We start from the raw sequence: 15,808 nt of genomic DNA, 5'->3' as shown, positions 1-15,808 counted from the left end.
TTTTGAAGAAGCGTTTGGCAAGATCAAATGTTCCAGTCTTTCAAAAAAGGCCCTGGGTAGTCTGGGAGAAAGTCAGGGTTGCTGCGTATTGGTGTCATGGGGCCCAAAATCATCGAAATTGAAGAGTTTGAGCAAGCCATCTAAAATGTATGAATGTTAACCCTATTAAAAGATGTGATTATAACTTCCTCTAGGCATCTGGAGGGGAAAACCAGGGGGCAGCATTTAACACATAGGGAGTAAAAGCGCATTCTAGTGTAACTTATCTTTTATACTGTGCCTGAGTTTGCCAGTCTACTATGCCTGTCATATGACAGGCCCAGTAAAACCGCTGCATACCTGAAATTCCAACGCCCCCCTTATTTTTGGGTATTGTTAAATATGCTAAGCTGACTCTAGCAGGTTTATTGTACCATATGAAAGTCGTAAAAATTTTAAGTAAGGAAGTAAAGAATGCTGGGGGTAATCTGATAGGAATGGTCCCCCCACCAGGCTTTTATCTTTCACTGATATCAGGGTCTCTCTCCACAATGACTCTGTTTTATTATTTATCAGTAGAGAAGGTATAATTCCAACTGTCCTCTGTGTCTGCAGAGCCGGAATTGCTGTTCAGCACAGTATGCTGTGTCTGTTGGTGTTAGAGACAACAAAATGGCTTTTTTCCTGTTCAGATGCTACACACATGTTTTTCCTATCATAATAACTAAAGTCTTTGCATATAAACGTATTTATAAACAATCCTAGTATTATAAGTCAAGTAAATATCAGTAAAACAAGAAAAGATTCTGAGTAAAGCCCAGTTCACACTTATGCGAATTCTGATGTGATTATGATCAGTTCCAAATACATAAATTTGCACGTCATCTGAAATTTGGGTTTATTTACTAAAGGCAAGTAGACTGTGCACTTTGCAACGTGCAGTTACAATCAGCAAGTGTGGTTGCTCCAGGGCTTACTAAATGAGGTAAAGATTTACAAAGAATACCCAAACATGTGCAAAGAAAATAAAAATGCATTTTTGCTTGCACATGATTGAAGTCAGCAGAGCTTCTGCTCATTTACTAAGCTCACTTGCAGAATGCAACTGCACTTTGTAAAGTGCACAGTCTATTTGCCTTTAGTAAATCAACCCAATTGTTTTCAATTAAGACCATTCACATGTGGTGCAATGCTGATGTGGCTAAAAAAAAGGGTCATGTGTGAGTTTGATCTGGTGCAGTGAATTCAGCTCCATAAACTTCAATTTGCATAAAATTCGTATTAGAATTGCACTTTACACACAGAAAAAATCAGATGTAATTCACACCACAGCAGTGTAAACCGAGTCTAACGGCGATGTTCCAAAGCAAAGTATTGACTTAGGCAGCAAGAGTTGTGTGCTTACATGCTCCAGTTATGAAAGTCTTTCCCAGATTCTCTGTACCCTCAATAGAAGCTGAAATCCAGCATGTATAAAGGACACAAATTCATTCAGCTTTTTACATAGATGCACAACAAGAAATATGCTAAGGGGACGAGAGAGCAAAGTGACAGAGTAATGAGCTTATCAGTGTGCTGCTTCTCCTTTCACTGTACAGTCACAGGTTGGGGGAGGGACAAGATCTGTGAGTGTTACTTTAATGCAGCAGAGAACAGATCTCCTGCTCTGCCGGACAGCGCTGTTTCTCTTGGCAGAACTGTGTAAATCTTAGGACTAAATAGACAACACAAATAACAGATTATTTAAATGTATTTAATATGTGTATTCATCTGTTTGCCTGAAGTTCAGCTTTGAATAAAAAAGCATATAGGGAGATTGAGTGTCCTTGGTGATAAGGTGAGAGTGTTAAGTGGTAGATGTGCAGAAGGGTTTAGCTGAGAGCATTGGTACTACAGAGACTGTGCTAGCAAAGTCACTGGCAAAGATATACAGGTGATACTGGAAAAATTAAAATATCGTGCAAAAGTTCATTTATTTCACTAATGCAACTTAAAAGGTGAAACTAATATATGAGATAGACTCATTACATGTAAAGCAAGATAGTTCAAGCCGTGATTTGTCATAATTGTTATGAATATGGCTTACAGCTCATGAAAACCCCAAATCCACAATCTCAGAAAATTAGAATTTCTTTCTCGAACATCACGGGACACAGAGCCACAGTAATTACTGATGGGTTATATAGGTATCACTGGTGATTGGACACTGGCACACCCTATCAGGAAGTTCAACCCCCTATATAATCCCTCCCCCTTGCAGGGATACCTCAGTTTTTTACGCCAGTGTCTTAGGTGATGGACGTGTAAAGATGTCCTGTGCTGAGCTCCAAAGGGAATATCCTAAGATCCTATACTGGGGCAAGCCAGGCGAACCGGATCCATTCAAAGTGTCTTTTCATGGCCGAATTGAATGGTACCCGGGCCTCGTGTCCGAAGAAACGAGGTTTTACCCGTAATGCTTCTCTTTTTAGAGAGCTGGACCCCGCAGATCAGAAAATGGCTTTAAACTTCCTAATTTCTGGCAAGGTGCTTTACGGTCCCAGAACTGTTGGATCCCCCTATTCGTAGGGGGCCCCAGTCTCTGACGGTTTTTTCAACGGAGCCCACCGTGAGAGGTGAAGATTGGGTCTGTGTAAACAGCACCCTGCAGCTGGATAAGGTAAGAGGAGATTCCACAGAATTTTTGAGTTCTAGTGGCTTTTCTCCTTTAAGGTAAATGCATGCTATGCCTATTGTGACCACCGGGGGGCTGCCAAGAGCACAAACCTGCACATGCTGACTGTCTGTCTCAGGTGTTGTAATCGCTGATTATGTCCCAGCGTCTCAAGCAGGCTGCAAACAGGTAAGGTGGAAGGGGGGATTTCTCATGTTTGAATGTTCCCCCCAGGCTAGAGAGGGGCCACAGGGGTCTAGAAAGTGGTTATACCACCCGGGCTCTGCGGCCTAATGGCCACCATCTCTGAAGATAGCCGTTCAGGCAGATCTTGTTACCAGCCTCCCTCCCCCCCCCCATCCCCAGCCTTTCTCCAGAAGCATGACAGGAGAGTCGGCAGTGCGGGAAGCGCTCGTTTTTTTCAAAACTCGAGGGGGGGGGGCGGTAGAGGAGGGGGCGGGACGTCAGCACAGAGTGCTCAGACTCCCACTCAGGCCAGCTGCAGGCTATTAAAGGCACTCTGTACAGGTGCACTCAGCCTTCTGAGAGACACAGAGCTGACGGTCGCATGTAAGGTGGGACACAGGCATTCTCCTAGGCAGCATTTACTGAAGTAACACCAGACTGAGCATTGGGTAGCAAGGCTTTTAGCCAGACTACATCGCTCAGCAGGCAGTGTTCATTTGTATACCTCACACCTTGTTGCTTTGCACTATGGGTAGAAGAGGTTCAAGCACCCCAGGAACCAGAGACACTAGGGGATCTCGTTCAGGTTCTGAGGGCCCCCTGTCGGCAGCATCCTCCCCCTCTAAAGATGGGCCAGGGACGGCTAGCCGGGGAGAGCCATCGGGGTTAGGGGCTACACCTGCCTCTGGCACTTCAGCCCCTGTATATATTACACAAGAGGTTTTTTCCTCAACCATTAATGGTCTAGAGGAAAGATTAATGGCCGTGATTACGTCTTCACTCAGTGGAAGAAAACGCACTAGGCTTTCCTCTGTTCCCCAAGACCCTCAGACAGAGGAGCTCTGGGATAAAGGAGATGAATCCCTTTCAGAGGATCGGGATGGGACGGATGATTCCTCTTCGGGGGAATCAGGTGGAGAGGGACCCTCTGTGACTTCCCAAGAGGAGAAAGTCTTAGTGCAGATCCTCACTGGATTGGTCCGCTCCACATTTAAGTTGCCCATACCTGAAACTGCTAAAGAATCCTCTTCTGCTTTGGGGTCACTGAAACCTTTCCAAGCAGCACATGCTTTTCCTGTTCATACTTTACTTGAAAAGCTCATTTATTCTGAGTGGGATCACCCAGACAAACGTTTTTTTCCGCCGAGAAAGTTTTCAACACTTTATCCGATGGAAGAAAAGTTTATTAAAATGTGGGGAATACCGGCTATTGATGCCGCCATTTCCTCCGTAAATAATAGCCTGACTTGTCCTGTAGACAATGCTCAGATGCTCAGGGATCCTGTAGATAAAAGGATGGAATCCCTATTGAAGGATGTTTTCTCCTTAGCAGGATCAGTGGCCCAACCTGCAGTAGCAGCGATTGGAGTCTGTCAATACTTAAGAGACCATGTTAAGCAGGTCATCAAAGTATTACCTGAACAGCAGGCCCAGGGGTTTGCTAACCTTCCAGCGGCCTTATGCTTTGTGGTTGACGCCATTAGAGATTCTATCGTGCAAACCTCCCGTCTTTCACTGGGGTTGGTGCATATACGTAGAATCCTATGGTTGAAAAATTGGTCAGCCGAAGCACCATGTAAGAAGCTACTGGCTGGGTTTCCATTTCGTGGTGCAAGGTTGTTTGGAGAGGACTTGGATAACTATATCAAGAGAATCTCTTGTGGGAAAAGCACTCTCTTACCTGTCAAGAAGAAGAGTAAGCGTCCCTCTTTTAAACGGACTCTTTCCCCAGCGCCGGGGGCTTCAGCCTCCAGGCAGTCTCGACGGCCGCCTCCATCGGGGTCCAGAGACAAGAGTCAACCCCAGGGACAAAAGAAGTCCTGGGGAAAGAAGCCTACTAGGCAAAACACTAAGACCTCTGCATGAGGGGGCGCCCCCGCTCACTTGAGTGGGGGGAAGACTGCGACAGTTCTCAGAGCTCTGGCACGAGGACTTCCAGGACAGATGGGTAATCTCCACGGTAACCTTAGGGTACAAGCTGGAGTTTCAGGAATTCCCTTCTCCTCGGTTCCTCAGATCAAATGTTCCCAGAGACCCAGAGAAGAAGCAGTCGCTCCTTCTAGCGTTAGAGCGACTTTTGTTGCAGGAGGTCATTATGATAGTTCCCGCAAAGGACCAGGGATTGGGCTTCTATTCCAAACTTTTTACGGTCCAAAAGCCAAATGGGGATGTCAGGCCCATTTTGGACTTAAGGGATCTGAACCGATTCCTAAGGATTCAATCCTTCCGCATGGAATCAATTCGAACAGTAGTTCCCACCCTGCAGGGAGGAGAATTTCTGGCATCAATAGACATCAGAGATGCATATCTGCATGTGCCCATTTTTCCTGCTCATCAGAAGTTTCTGCGCTTCGAGGTAGGAGGGCGCCATTTCCAGTTTGTGGCTCTGCCTTTCGGGATAGCCACTGCACCTCGAGTGTTCACAAAGATCTTGGCTCCTCCTCTGGCCAGATTAAGGGCTCAGGGTATAGCTGTCATAGCATACCTAGACGACCTGCTCTTGATAGACCGGTCGGTAGCCTCTTTGAATGGAAACTTGAGGACCACGGTCAGGTATCTAGAACACCTGGGTTGGATCCTCAACTTAGAAAAGTCTTTCCTAAAACCAGTAAGAAGACTGGAGTATTTAGGTCTGATTATAGATACAAGCCAGGAGAAAATATTTCTACCCCAGGCAAAGATCACTGCTTTGAGAGAGCTGATTCTGACAGTAAGGACCAAGAAGGGTCCCTCAGTCCGCCTTTGTATGAGGCTACTAGGGAAGATGGTGTCTTCATTCGAAGCAGTTCCCTATGCTCAGTTTCACTCAAGAATGCTGCAACACAGTATTCTGTCGACCTGTAACAAGAAGGTTCAGGCATTAGACTTTCCGATGCACCTGTCGCATGCGGTGCGTCAGAGCCTCAATTGGTGGCTCATACCCGAAAACCTGCAGAAGGGGAAATCCTTTCTACCGGTTACCTGGACGGTGGAAACAACAGATGCCAGTCTGTCAGGTTGGGGAGCAGTTCTGGAACAGGCTGCGGTCCAAGGGGTATGGTCCAAGACAGAGAGGACCTTACCCATCAACATTCTGGAGATCCGGGCGATACATCTAGCTCTAAAGGCCTGGACTATCAGGCTACAGGGTTGTCCGGTCAGGATCCAGTCCGACAATGCCACAGCAGTGGCTTATGTCAATCATCAGGGAGGCACCCGGAGCCGAGCTGCTCAAAAAGAGGTGAACCAGATCTTAGTCTGGGCAGAGATGCATGTGCCATGCATATCGACAGTTTTCCTCCCGGGAATAGAGAATTGGCAGGCGGACTATCTAAGTCGCCAGCAGTTACTTCCAGGGGAATGGTCTCTGCATCCCGACGTCTTTTGGGCCATATGCCAAAGATGGGGGGTTCCAGATGTAGATCTCTTTGCATCCCGATTCAACAAAAAGATAGACAGATTTGTGGCAAGGACAAAAGATCCTCTTGCATGCGGGACGGATGCGTTGGTGATTCCGTGGCATCGGTTCTCACTGATTTACGCATTCCCGCCTATTCTGCTACTACCACGACTCCTTCGCAGGATCAGGCAGGAAAGGAAGTCGGTACTTCTGGTGGCCCCCCGCTTGGCCCAGAAGGACTTGGTATGCAGAAATAGTAAGGATGACGGTAGGTTCCCCGTGGACACTACCGGAACGCCCAGACCTGTTATCTCAAGGTCCAGTGTTCCATCCTGCCTTACAAAAGCTAAATTTGACGGTTTGGCTATTGAGACCCACGTTCTGAAGAGTCGTGGGCTCTCAGGTCCTGTCATATCTACCTTGATTAATGCAAGGAAGCCAGCTTCCAGGATGATTTATCATAGAGTCTGGAAGGCTTATATAACCTGGTGTGAATCCAGAGGTTGGCATCCCAGGAAATATGTCATAGGTAGAATCCTTAATTTTCTACAGATGGGATTAGAGATGAAGCTAGCCTTGAGTACCATCAAGGGCCAGGTCTCTGCTTCATCAGTATTATTTCAGCGGCCACTTGCTTCGCATTCTTTGGTCCGAAACTTTATGCAGGGGGTGATGCGTCTTAATCCTCCGGTTAAAGCGCCCCTAAACCCCTGGGACTTGAATTTGGTCCTGGCTGTGTTACAGAAACGGCCTTTTGAACCAATAAGTCAGATTCCTTTGGTCTTGTTGACAAGGAAATTAATTTTTCTGGTGGCCATCTCTTCTGCTAGAAGAGTATCAGAATTAGCAGCTCTTTCCTGTAAGGAGCCTTATTTGATTATACACAAGGATAGAGTGGTACTACGCCCTCATCCTAGTTTTTTACCGAAGGTGGTTTCTGATTTTCATTTAAACCAAGACATTGTTCTACCTTCCTTTTTTCCAGATCCCTGTTCCCCGGAAGAGAGATCTCTACATTTGTTGGATGTAGTAAGAGCAGTTAAGGCCTATCTAGGGGCAACTGCTCAGATCCGCAAGATGGATGTTTTGTTTGTGCTGCCAGAGGGTCCCAATAGAGGACAGGCAGCGTCAAAAGCTACCATTTCTAAATGGATTCGACAGTTGATCATTCAAGCTTACGGTTTGAAACAGAAGATTCCTCCGTTTCAGATCAGGGCACATTCCACAAGGGCTATTGGTGCTTCTTGGGCAGTGCATCACCAGGCCTCTATGGCTCAAATCTGCAAGGCCGCAACCTGGTCTTCAGTTCATACATTCACCAGATTCTATCAGGTGGATGTGAGAAGGCATGAGGATATCGCCTTTGGGCGTAGTGTGCTGCAGGCAGCGGTACAGGGTCCTCAGGTCTGATTGCACCCTACTTGGTCGTGGTTCCCCCCCCTCAGGTAGCATTGCTCTGGGACATCCCATCAGTAATTACTGTGGCTCTGTGTCCCGTGATGTTCGAGAAAGAAAATAGGATTTTTTAAAACAGCTTACCTGTAAAATCCTTTTCTTTCGAAGGACATCACGGGACACAGAGGTCCCGCCCCTCTTCTAATACACTATATTGCTTGGCTACAAAACTGAGGTATCCCTGCAAGGGGGAGGGATTATATAGGGGGTTGAACTTCCTGATAGGGTGTGCCAGTGTCCAATCACCAGTGATACCTATATAACCCATCAGTAATTACTGTGGCTCTGTGTCCCGTGATGTCCTTCGAAAGAAAAGGATTTTACAGGTAAGCTGTTTTAAAAAATCCTATTATTGTGAAAAGATGCAATATTCTAGGCTCAAAGTGTCCCACTCTAATCAGCTAATTAAGCCATAACATCTGCAAACTGTTCCTGAGCCTTGAAATGGTCTCTCAGTCTGGTTCAGTAGGTATCACAATCATGGGAAACACTGCTGACCTGACAGTTGTGCAGAAAACCATCATTGACACCCTCCATAAGGAGGGAAAGCCTCAACAGGTAATTGCAAAAGAAGTTAGATGTTCCCAAAGTGCTGTATCAAAGCACATGAATAGAAAGTTATGTAGAAGGGAGAATTGTGGAAGAAAAAGGTGCACAAGCAGCAGGGATGACCGCAGCCTGGAGAGGGTTGTCAGGAAAAGGCCATTTAAAAGTGTTGGGGACTTTCACAAGGAGTGGACTGAGGCTGGAGTCAGTGCATCAAGAGCCACAACACACAGCTGGATCCTGGACATGGACTTCAAATATCGTATTCCTCTTGTCAAGCCACTCCTGAACAACAAAGAACGTCAGAAGCGTCTTACCTGGGCTAAAGAAAAACAGACCTGGTCTGTTGCTCAGTGGTCCAAATTCCTCTTTTCTGATAATAGCAAATTTTGCATCTCATTTGGAAACCAAGGACCCAGAGTATGGAGGAAGAATGGAGAGGCACACAGACAGACTTCAAGATGCTTGAAGTCCAGTGTGAAGTTTCCACAGTCTGTGTTGATTTGGGAAGCCCAGTCATCTGCTGGTGTTGGTCCACTGTGCTTCAATAAGTCCAGGGTCAACGCAGCCATCTACCAGGAGTTTTTGGAGTACTTCATGCTTCCTTCCATAGACGAGCTCTATGGGGATGCTGACTTCATTTTCCAGCAGGACTTGGCACCTGCCCACACTGCCAAAAGCACCAAACCCTGGTTCAATGACTGTGGGATTACTGTGCTTGATTGGCCAGCAAACTCACCTGACCTGAACCCCATAGAGAATCTATGGGGCATTGCCAAGAAAAACATGAGAGACATGAGACCGAACAATGCAGAAGAGCTGAAGGCTGCTATTGAAGCATCTGGTCTTCCATAACACCTCAGCAGTGCCACAGGCTGATAGCTTCCATGCCATGCCGCATTGAGGCAGTAATTGCTGCAAAAGGAGCCCAAACCAAGTACTCAGTACATATGCATGCCTTTACTTTTAAGAGGTCCAATATTGTTCTATGTACAATCCTTGTTTATTGATTGCGTGTAATATTCTAATTTTCTGAGATTGTGGATTTGGGGTTTTCATGAGCTGTAAGCCATAATCATCACACTTATGACAAATCACGGCTTGAACTATCTTGCTTTGCATGTAATGAGTCTATCTCATATATTAGTTTCACCTTTTAAGTTGCATTAGTGAAATAAATTAACTTTTGCATGATATTCTAATTTTTTGAGTATCACCTGTATTACATCAGTTGGTGACTTTACTTGGCATTTAAAAATGAACATAGGTCTGTAGTGAATTACTCTTGCACTTAGCATGATCTTTCTTAGCCAAAGGTGTGGCACTAGAACACCATTATTAGGATTAGACTAAACGTCCCCTAGGAATGAGACAGGGAAGTTTGTCTTGCCAAAATTTTAACTCACTCTAGCCTAACTGGTGCAAAAGAACAAGGACTAGTTTTTAACTAACAAAACTTTAAAAGCCTGTGCCACCATGCTGCAACCACAAGCAATGCACGTGATTTTTGTGTAGCCAGATTCACTTGCAGCACTGCCTGCCTCATGAGTCAAAGGGTATACCTAACAGCAGGTCATGAAGCAAAGCAGTGTGACCCCTGTTGGGTCTTTAGTCCATTCTACAAAAATTGTAGCTGCTGACTTTTGATAAGCAAGTACTCACTTGTCCAAGGATCCAGCACCATCCCCAACCGGTCTGGTTCTTCATCGGACTTTGGGTCCCCGATGCCCGCTAGTTAGATCTGTACAGCCGGCTGCCCACTGCACTTTGTGAATGGTCCCGTAGCCTTCTAGGACCTGTGATGTGTCCCAGAAGGCTACGGGCAGGGAGGTGGGAGGAGAACTCCTGCTCGGATCTCCTAGGCAATCCGAACAGAAGAGGGTGCAGATACCTGTCCAAATTAGGTACATGCTCCCCCCCCCAAAAAAAAAATATGTTTGAAATATGGCAGATAAGTGGGGAGGAGGAAGAGTGGAACTTCCCCTTTTGGGGAAGCCATTGGGTAAAAATGCAGCTAAACCGCCCCTTTTTGCCAATTTTTTTCTGCCTCCCCCTAAGCCATAAGTGTAAACTTTCGAATGGTTATATATTTTTGCTGATTGTTGAAGGAGAGGCTATAGACAGGCATTTCAGTCTTTGTACTACAGAACAGAGACCAGCTAATAGTGTGGCAGGTGCAGTGTTCTTGACCATTGTCATTATAGCTCTGCTTTGTCCTACAGTTAATGGGAAAGTATATTGTATTTTCAGTGAGCACATATTTTAAATTATGATTGCAGATTGCTCATTCATATCATAGTGACAAGTACCCTTAATAGCCCTTCCACTGATACCTACTTTTATAGTGTTCCTACATCACCATTTATCTGCTGGAGCCTGTAAAATACTCATTACTTCCTGATATGAGGGAGCACCTGATCTTTTCCAGTTCCAACCACAGTGCAGTGCACAGCGCCTGAACGGCCAATGGACAGCCCTGAGAAATGTCACATGATGGCATGGTGGGTCATTGTATTATTATTCAATACAAGAGGGTAAAGGGGGCCCTGCTCCTCTTAGCTTACGATCTAATAGGGAGGGGCTGGTGAAATAAAACTAAGGGAAGTAGAAGATTCAGTTATTAGCTGAAGGCAGGATAGGCTACCCTAAAGAGATGAGTTTTCAGGATCCCCTAAAAGTGGACAGAGTAGGAGATAACCGGACAGATTGGGGTAGTGAGTTACACAGAATGGGAGAGGCTCTAGAGAGGTCCTGGAGACTAGCATGGGAGAAGGAGACAAGGGCGCTAGAGAGCAGGGGGTCTTGGGAAGAGCGGAGAGGATGGTTTGGGTAATATTTGGAGAGAAGATTGGTGATGTAGCTTGGGGGCCGAGTTGTAAATGGCTTTGTATGTTATTATTAGTGTTTTGAATTTTATTTGTTTGGCAATGGGAAGCCAGTGAAGGGATTGGCAGATAGGGGTGGCGAACACTGAACTGTTGGTAAGGTGGATGAGTCTGGCAGCCATATTCATGATAGACTGAAAAGCAGGTTGTGGAGAGGTAGGCCAATGAGGAGGGATTTAGAATAGTCAAGGCGAGAGATAACAAGGGAGTGAGTAAGTTGTTTAGTGGTTTAACGTTTAAAAAGGTGAAGTCTGCAAGATTTGGACAGTATTGGATTTGAGGCTGAAAGGACAAGTCAGAGTCCAGGATTACACTTAGCACCCTGGCATGGGGGGGGGCTGATGGTTGTATTATTGATCTTAATGGAAAAGTTAGGGGAGGGGGCACCGACCGGATGAAAAATTATGAGCTCAGTTTTAGAAAGATTGAGTTTGAGGAAATGGTGAGAGACCCATGCTGATATGTCAGTTAATAAGTTAGTAATGCGGGAGGAGACTGAAGGAGTGAGGAGCAGAGAGATAGATTTGTGTGTTGTCAGCATAGAGATGGTACTGGAAGTATCAATTGATCAAGGGAGGTGTAAATGGAGAAGAGGAGGGGTCCAAGGATAGAACCTTGGGGTATCCCTACAGAAAGAGGAAGTGGAGAAGAGGAAACAGAGTTATAGGTAACATTGAAGGAGCGCTGTGATAGGTAGGAGGAGAACCAGGAGAAAGCAGAGTCTTGAAGACCAAGAGAGTCAAGTTTTTTGAGAAGGAGGGAATGGTCAACAGTATCTAAGGCTGCATAGAGGTCTAGTAGTATGAATATGGAGTAGCGGCCATTGGTTTTAGCAGTTAGTAGAGCATTAGTGAGTTTCAGTAGGGTAGTTTCAATGGTGTGTAGTAAGCGAAAGCCGGACTGTAAGGTGTTAAGAAAGTTGTCAGTGAGGTAGGAGCACAGAAGGTTATAGACTAAGCATTCTAAAAGTTTTTATGCAAATGGCAGCAAGGAGATGGGTCTTAAGTTGTTCAGGCTGGTGGGGTCCAGTGAGGGCATTTAAAGTATGGGGGTAATCAGTGCATATTTTAGAGGAGAGGGGAAGGTGCCAGTAGAGAGGGAGAGATTAAAGATGTGAGTGAGGGATCATAGGATAGAAGAAGAGGGTGACCGTAGTAGATGTGAGGTAACAGGGTCCAGCAGACAGGTGGTAAGGCGGGCTTCTGAGAAAACTTTAGTGATCTCTTCGGTAGTAGCAAGGTCAAAAGAAGAAAGTGTTTTGTACAGGGTATGCTAAGTGGGATAGATGTCTGTGCAGTGGAGATGCACCCACAAATTGCAACAATCTTGATTTTGAAGTGATTGCCAATCTCGTGAGCAGTGAGTGAGCTACTGGGTAGAGATGGTGGTGGAGAAAGTAGAGAGTTAAAAGTAGAGAAGAGACGACGAGGACTAGAGGACAGAGTATTAATGAGTGTGACAAAATAGCCTTGTTTGGCAGCATGGAGGGAGGAATTGTATTTTAAGAAGGCAGATTTATACATGGTGAATGCTTGCTGAGATTTGGTTTTACGCCACAATCGCTCCAGTGTGCGGCTATGTCTCTTAAGATTTCTGGTGTCGTTAGTCTGCCAAGGTTGTAAAGGTTGGGACCTGATATGGTTGGGGCCTGATACTTCGTGTAGTGAAAAGATCAAGAGAATCCAGTGTGGATGAAAGTGAACTGTTGTAGACAGACATGGCCAGGTTAGGGCAAGACAGGAGGAGTGAGATTTTGTTTTCTGCTTAGAGGGACAGGTGGTTGGAGACAAGGACTTTGTGAAAGTTATGAGGTTGTAGTCAAAGAGAGGAAAGGGGGTGTTGGTGAGGTTGGAGGGGGTGCAAAGATGGAAGAAAACACAGAGTTTACACAGAGCTTTTTACTTAGGGCTCTGGCAGGTAAATAGGATGATGGTAGCATGGGGAAGGTAAGTATTAGCAGGAGAGAAAGGTGGCTATCAAGAGAACCTGTCACAGGTTCACTTTCAAGTCATTTTGATATGAGCATATTATTTCAAGTTTCTGTGTTTTTATTATTGCATTAAATAGATCGATGTGTTTATTAGCCACAAGAGGAAGCTGTGAGTGGCTTATTGCAATTACTTTGTCTCTTAACTGTTGAGATTAGATATCACTCAGGGAAACCACGTTTTCAATGAGTTAGATGACTCACAGACTTGCATTAGAGCAGTACACCTCTTCACAGATGTAAGGGTGAGGTCTATGCACCAGTGTGAATGAACCCTTAAAAATTTGCATAAAAACAAGATTTAAGATGTATTTCAATTTAAATGACACGTTTCATGTTTATTTATTAAAAGTAGTGAAAAGACTATACATCCATTTTAATATCATTACAATGCTACCTATAAATGCTTGAAAAAATCAAAATACTGATTTTGTCACGGCTTCTGCATCCTCCCATTCTGCCTTACCCTTAATGAAATTTGTTATCATTGCTTTGATTATGTTTATCAGTAAGATAAAGAATGCTATCATCTACTATGATGTTGTACAAAGAGATAATGCAAATCAATACAACCTTCTACTAGATACCTATATATATTTTTTTTTACTTAAATTGATCAAATACAGTAATAATGTGATATAGCGAAATCACTGCCTGTACTAGCCTTTAATATACAGATACAGTCTTAAGTTATACTTGTGCCAGACACAGTCCATTTAAAAACCGGATGTTATACAATCATGTTCAATGAAAAAAATGCAACCCACCAGCATTTGTAATGAAATGCTTGTGTTTTACTTTTTTCTGTTTCAGACCTTTATAGTATTGAATAGAGGGAAGGCAATCTTCCGTTTCAGTGCCACATCTGCCTTGTACATTTTAACCCCCTTCAACCCTGTGCGTCAAGCAGCTATAAAAATACTGGTACACTCATATCCTTTATAACATGCATTTGTATAATAGTTACTTTAAGGTGAACTTTGGGGAAGTGATTTGTCATTGTAACTGGAACCACCTATTTTTATTGTTCTCTTGTGCCTTAAAAGGAGTAGTAAGGTAACATTTATAACATTCAGAATTACAGTATTAAAGAGCATAAATCACTGACTTAAATATCTGTGTTAATATTGTTTATTATCATTATTTTGAAAATGTGTCCATATACCCAGTCCAGCCCTGTCACTACAACTGCTGTTTCAGCTCTTCTTAACAGGAAGTAAGGGGGTGATACTTCATATTCCTGCTGATCGCAAAACGAAATCTCCCATGGTCTTTTGCAGTGCCTTTGAGTCACTGTATGGCTGTTCAAGGTGAGCCAGATTGAAAGAACACATTTCCCCTTTAGACATGCATGTTCAAGGGAGGGGACATTTTTTACTTGTTTTCCCTTAAGAATGGTTTCATTTGTATGCTCATGTTCCACGGAGGAAGCTGGCCATTGGATGATGTAGACCGGTGCTCCCCAAAGTGGGCAATACTGCCCCCTGGGGGCACTGGAACAATCCAGGGGGATGGTAGTAGCCTTGGGTGCAACTTTGGTGGTGGTGGTGGAGGGCCTTGAGCAAAATAAGGGGGGCGGTGGAAGCATATAGAAAGAATAGAAGAAAACATTTGTACATGTTTCACCTATTGTATCACATAGAGTTTAACTTGTAGTGATTACTTTATTTTCCAAATAAACGCACAAAATGCAAGTTATAACCAATAAGTGGTCAAGTCCACCGACAGGTCTTAAAGCCCAACTCTGGGGCTGCACCCGCACTGCAATGATTAAGGCTGTATTAGTACCAAAAGCAAACATTTATTATATTGAACCTTACCTATTCTTAGATGTGATGCTTGTACTGTATTTATTTCCTTTTTTAGGCTTTCTTTCTTCTGTTTATATCTAATGATCCAGCCAGCATGTCTGTTGTTTTTCAAAAGCACAAGCTCTCGAATAGAATGTATCAGTTTAGAAGACAAACCATGTAACATTAGCAGGGGTGATTAAAATTATCAGCTTTCTTTTAATCATGTACAACCTTTATGCCAAAAGGAAAAAAATGTTTGCTGTAACCGATTATGAAGTGTGAGCTTGAATTTGGCTTAAATTTTGGATTAGGGGTGCCACTGATATGGAGGTGAAGTCAGAACTCCAAATCTGCATATCTTTAGGATCTATGACTCAGAAAGGATTAAAGGCACTGGATCAGCGTGACCAAACAGAAGCTAGCATTTTCAGAAGAATGTCTGCTATGGCACCCACCATATTTTACATATTTACAGAAGGTTTACCTGTAATTGGAAAAAAAAGGCAAAACCTTTTTGGATAGAGTAACGGTGGGTTATAACTCTTTTTTGCTTTTTGTTTTTTTGCCATCTCTATCCCATTTTGGAGATTTCCCTTGACTTCCTCCCCCATAGCCAAAACAGGAAGCAATAGGAAATCCCTCCAAAGAGTGGGAATCCCTGATTGCCACCAGGATCTCCAGAATCAGTGTCACCATTGGAAGATTTTTCCTCTTTTACTTTTCTGGTGACAACCCAACATTTGTGATTTTCTTTCACTTTTACTTTCAGTGCTAACAGTATCCAGGACTAATGCCGTGTACACACGGGCGGACTTTTCGGCATCAAAGGTCCAACGGTCTTTCCAACTGACTTTTGACGGACTTTCGAACCTACGGACTTGCCTACACACGATCACACCAAAGTGCGACGGATTCGTACGTGATGACGTACGACCGGACTAAAAT

At 44.3% G+C, this 15,808-nt stretch overlaps 1 protein-coding gene across 2 annotated transcripts in view; it reads left to right on the top strand.

Moving 5' to 3' along the window:
• Nucleotides 1-15,808, top strand: part of LOC141147039 (sodium channel protein type 2 subunit alpha-like) — a 265,941-nt gene that overhangs the window by 67,692 nt on the left and 182,441 nt on the right. The window contains exon 3 of one of the 2 annotated variants that reach the window (XM_073634017.1): nucleotides 13,884-14,002. The exons of the other annotated variant lie outside the window; for it this stretch is intronic. Coding sequence (XP_073490118.1) covers nucleotides 13,884-14,002 — 119 coding nt within the window. The remainder of the gene's footprint in view (nucleotides 1-13,883; nucleotides 14,003-15,808) is intronic. 2 annotated transcript variants of the gene reach the window in all.

This window comes from Aquarana catesbeiana, linkage group LG06, assembly GCF_042186555.1.
Source record: "Aquarana catesbeiana isolate 2022-GZ linkage group LG06, ASM4218655v1, whole genome shotgun sequence".
Lineage (NCBI taxonomy): Eukaryota > Metazoa > Chordata > Amphibia > Anura > Ranidae > Aquarana > Aquarana catesbeiana.
Note: the sequence above shows the minus strand (reverse complement) of the source record. Positions and strands in the feature narration are given on the sequence as shown.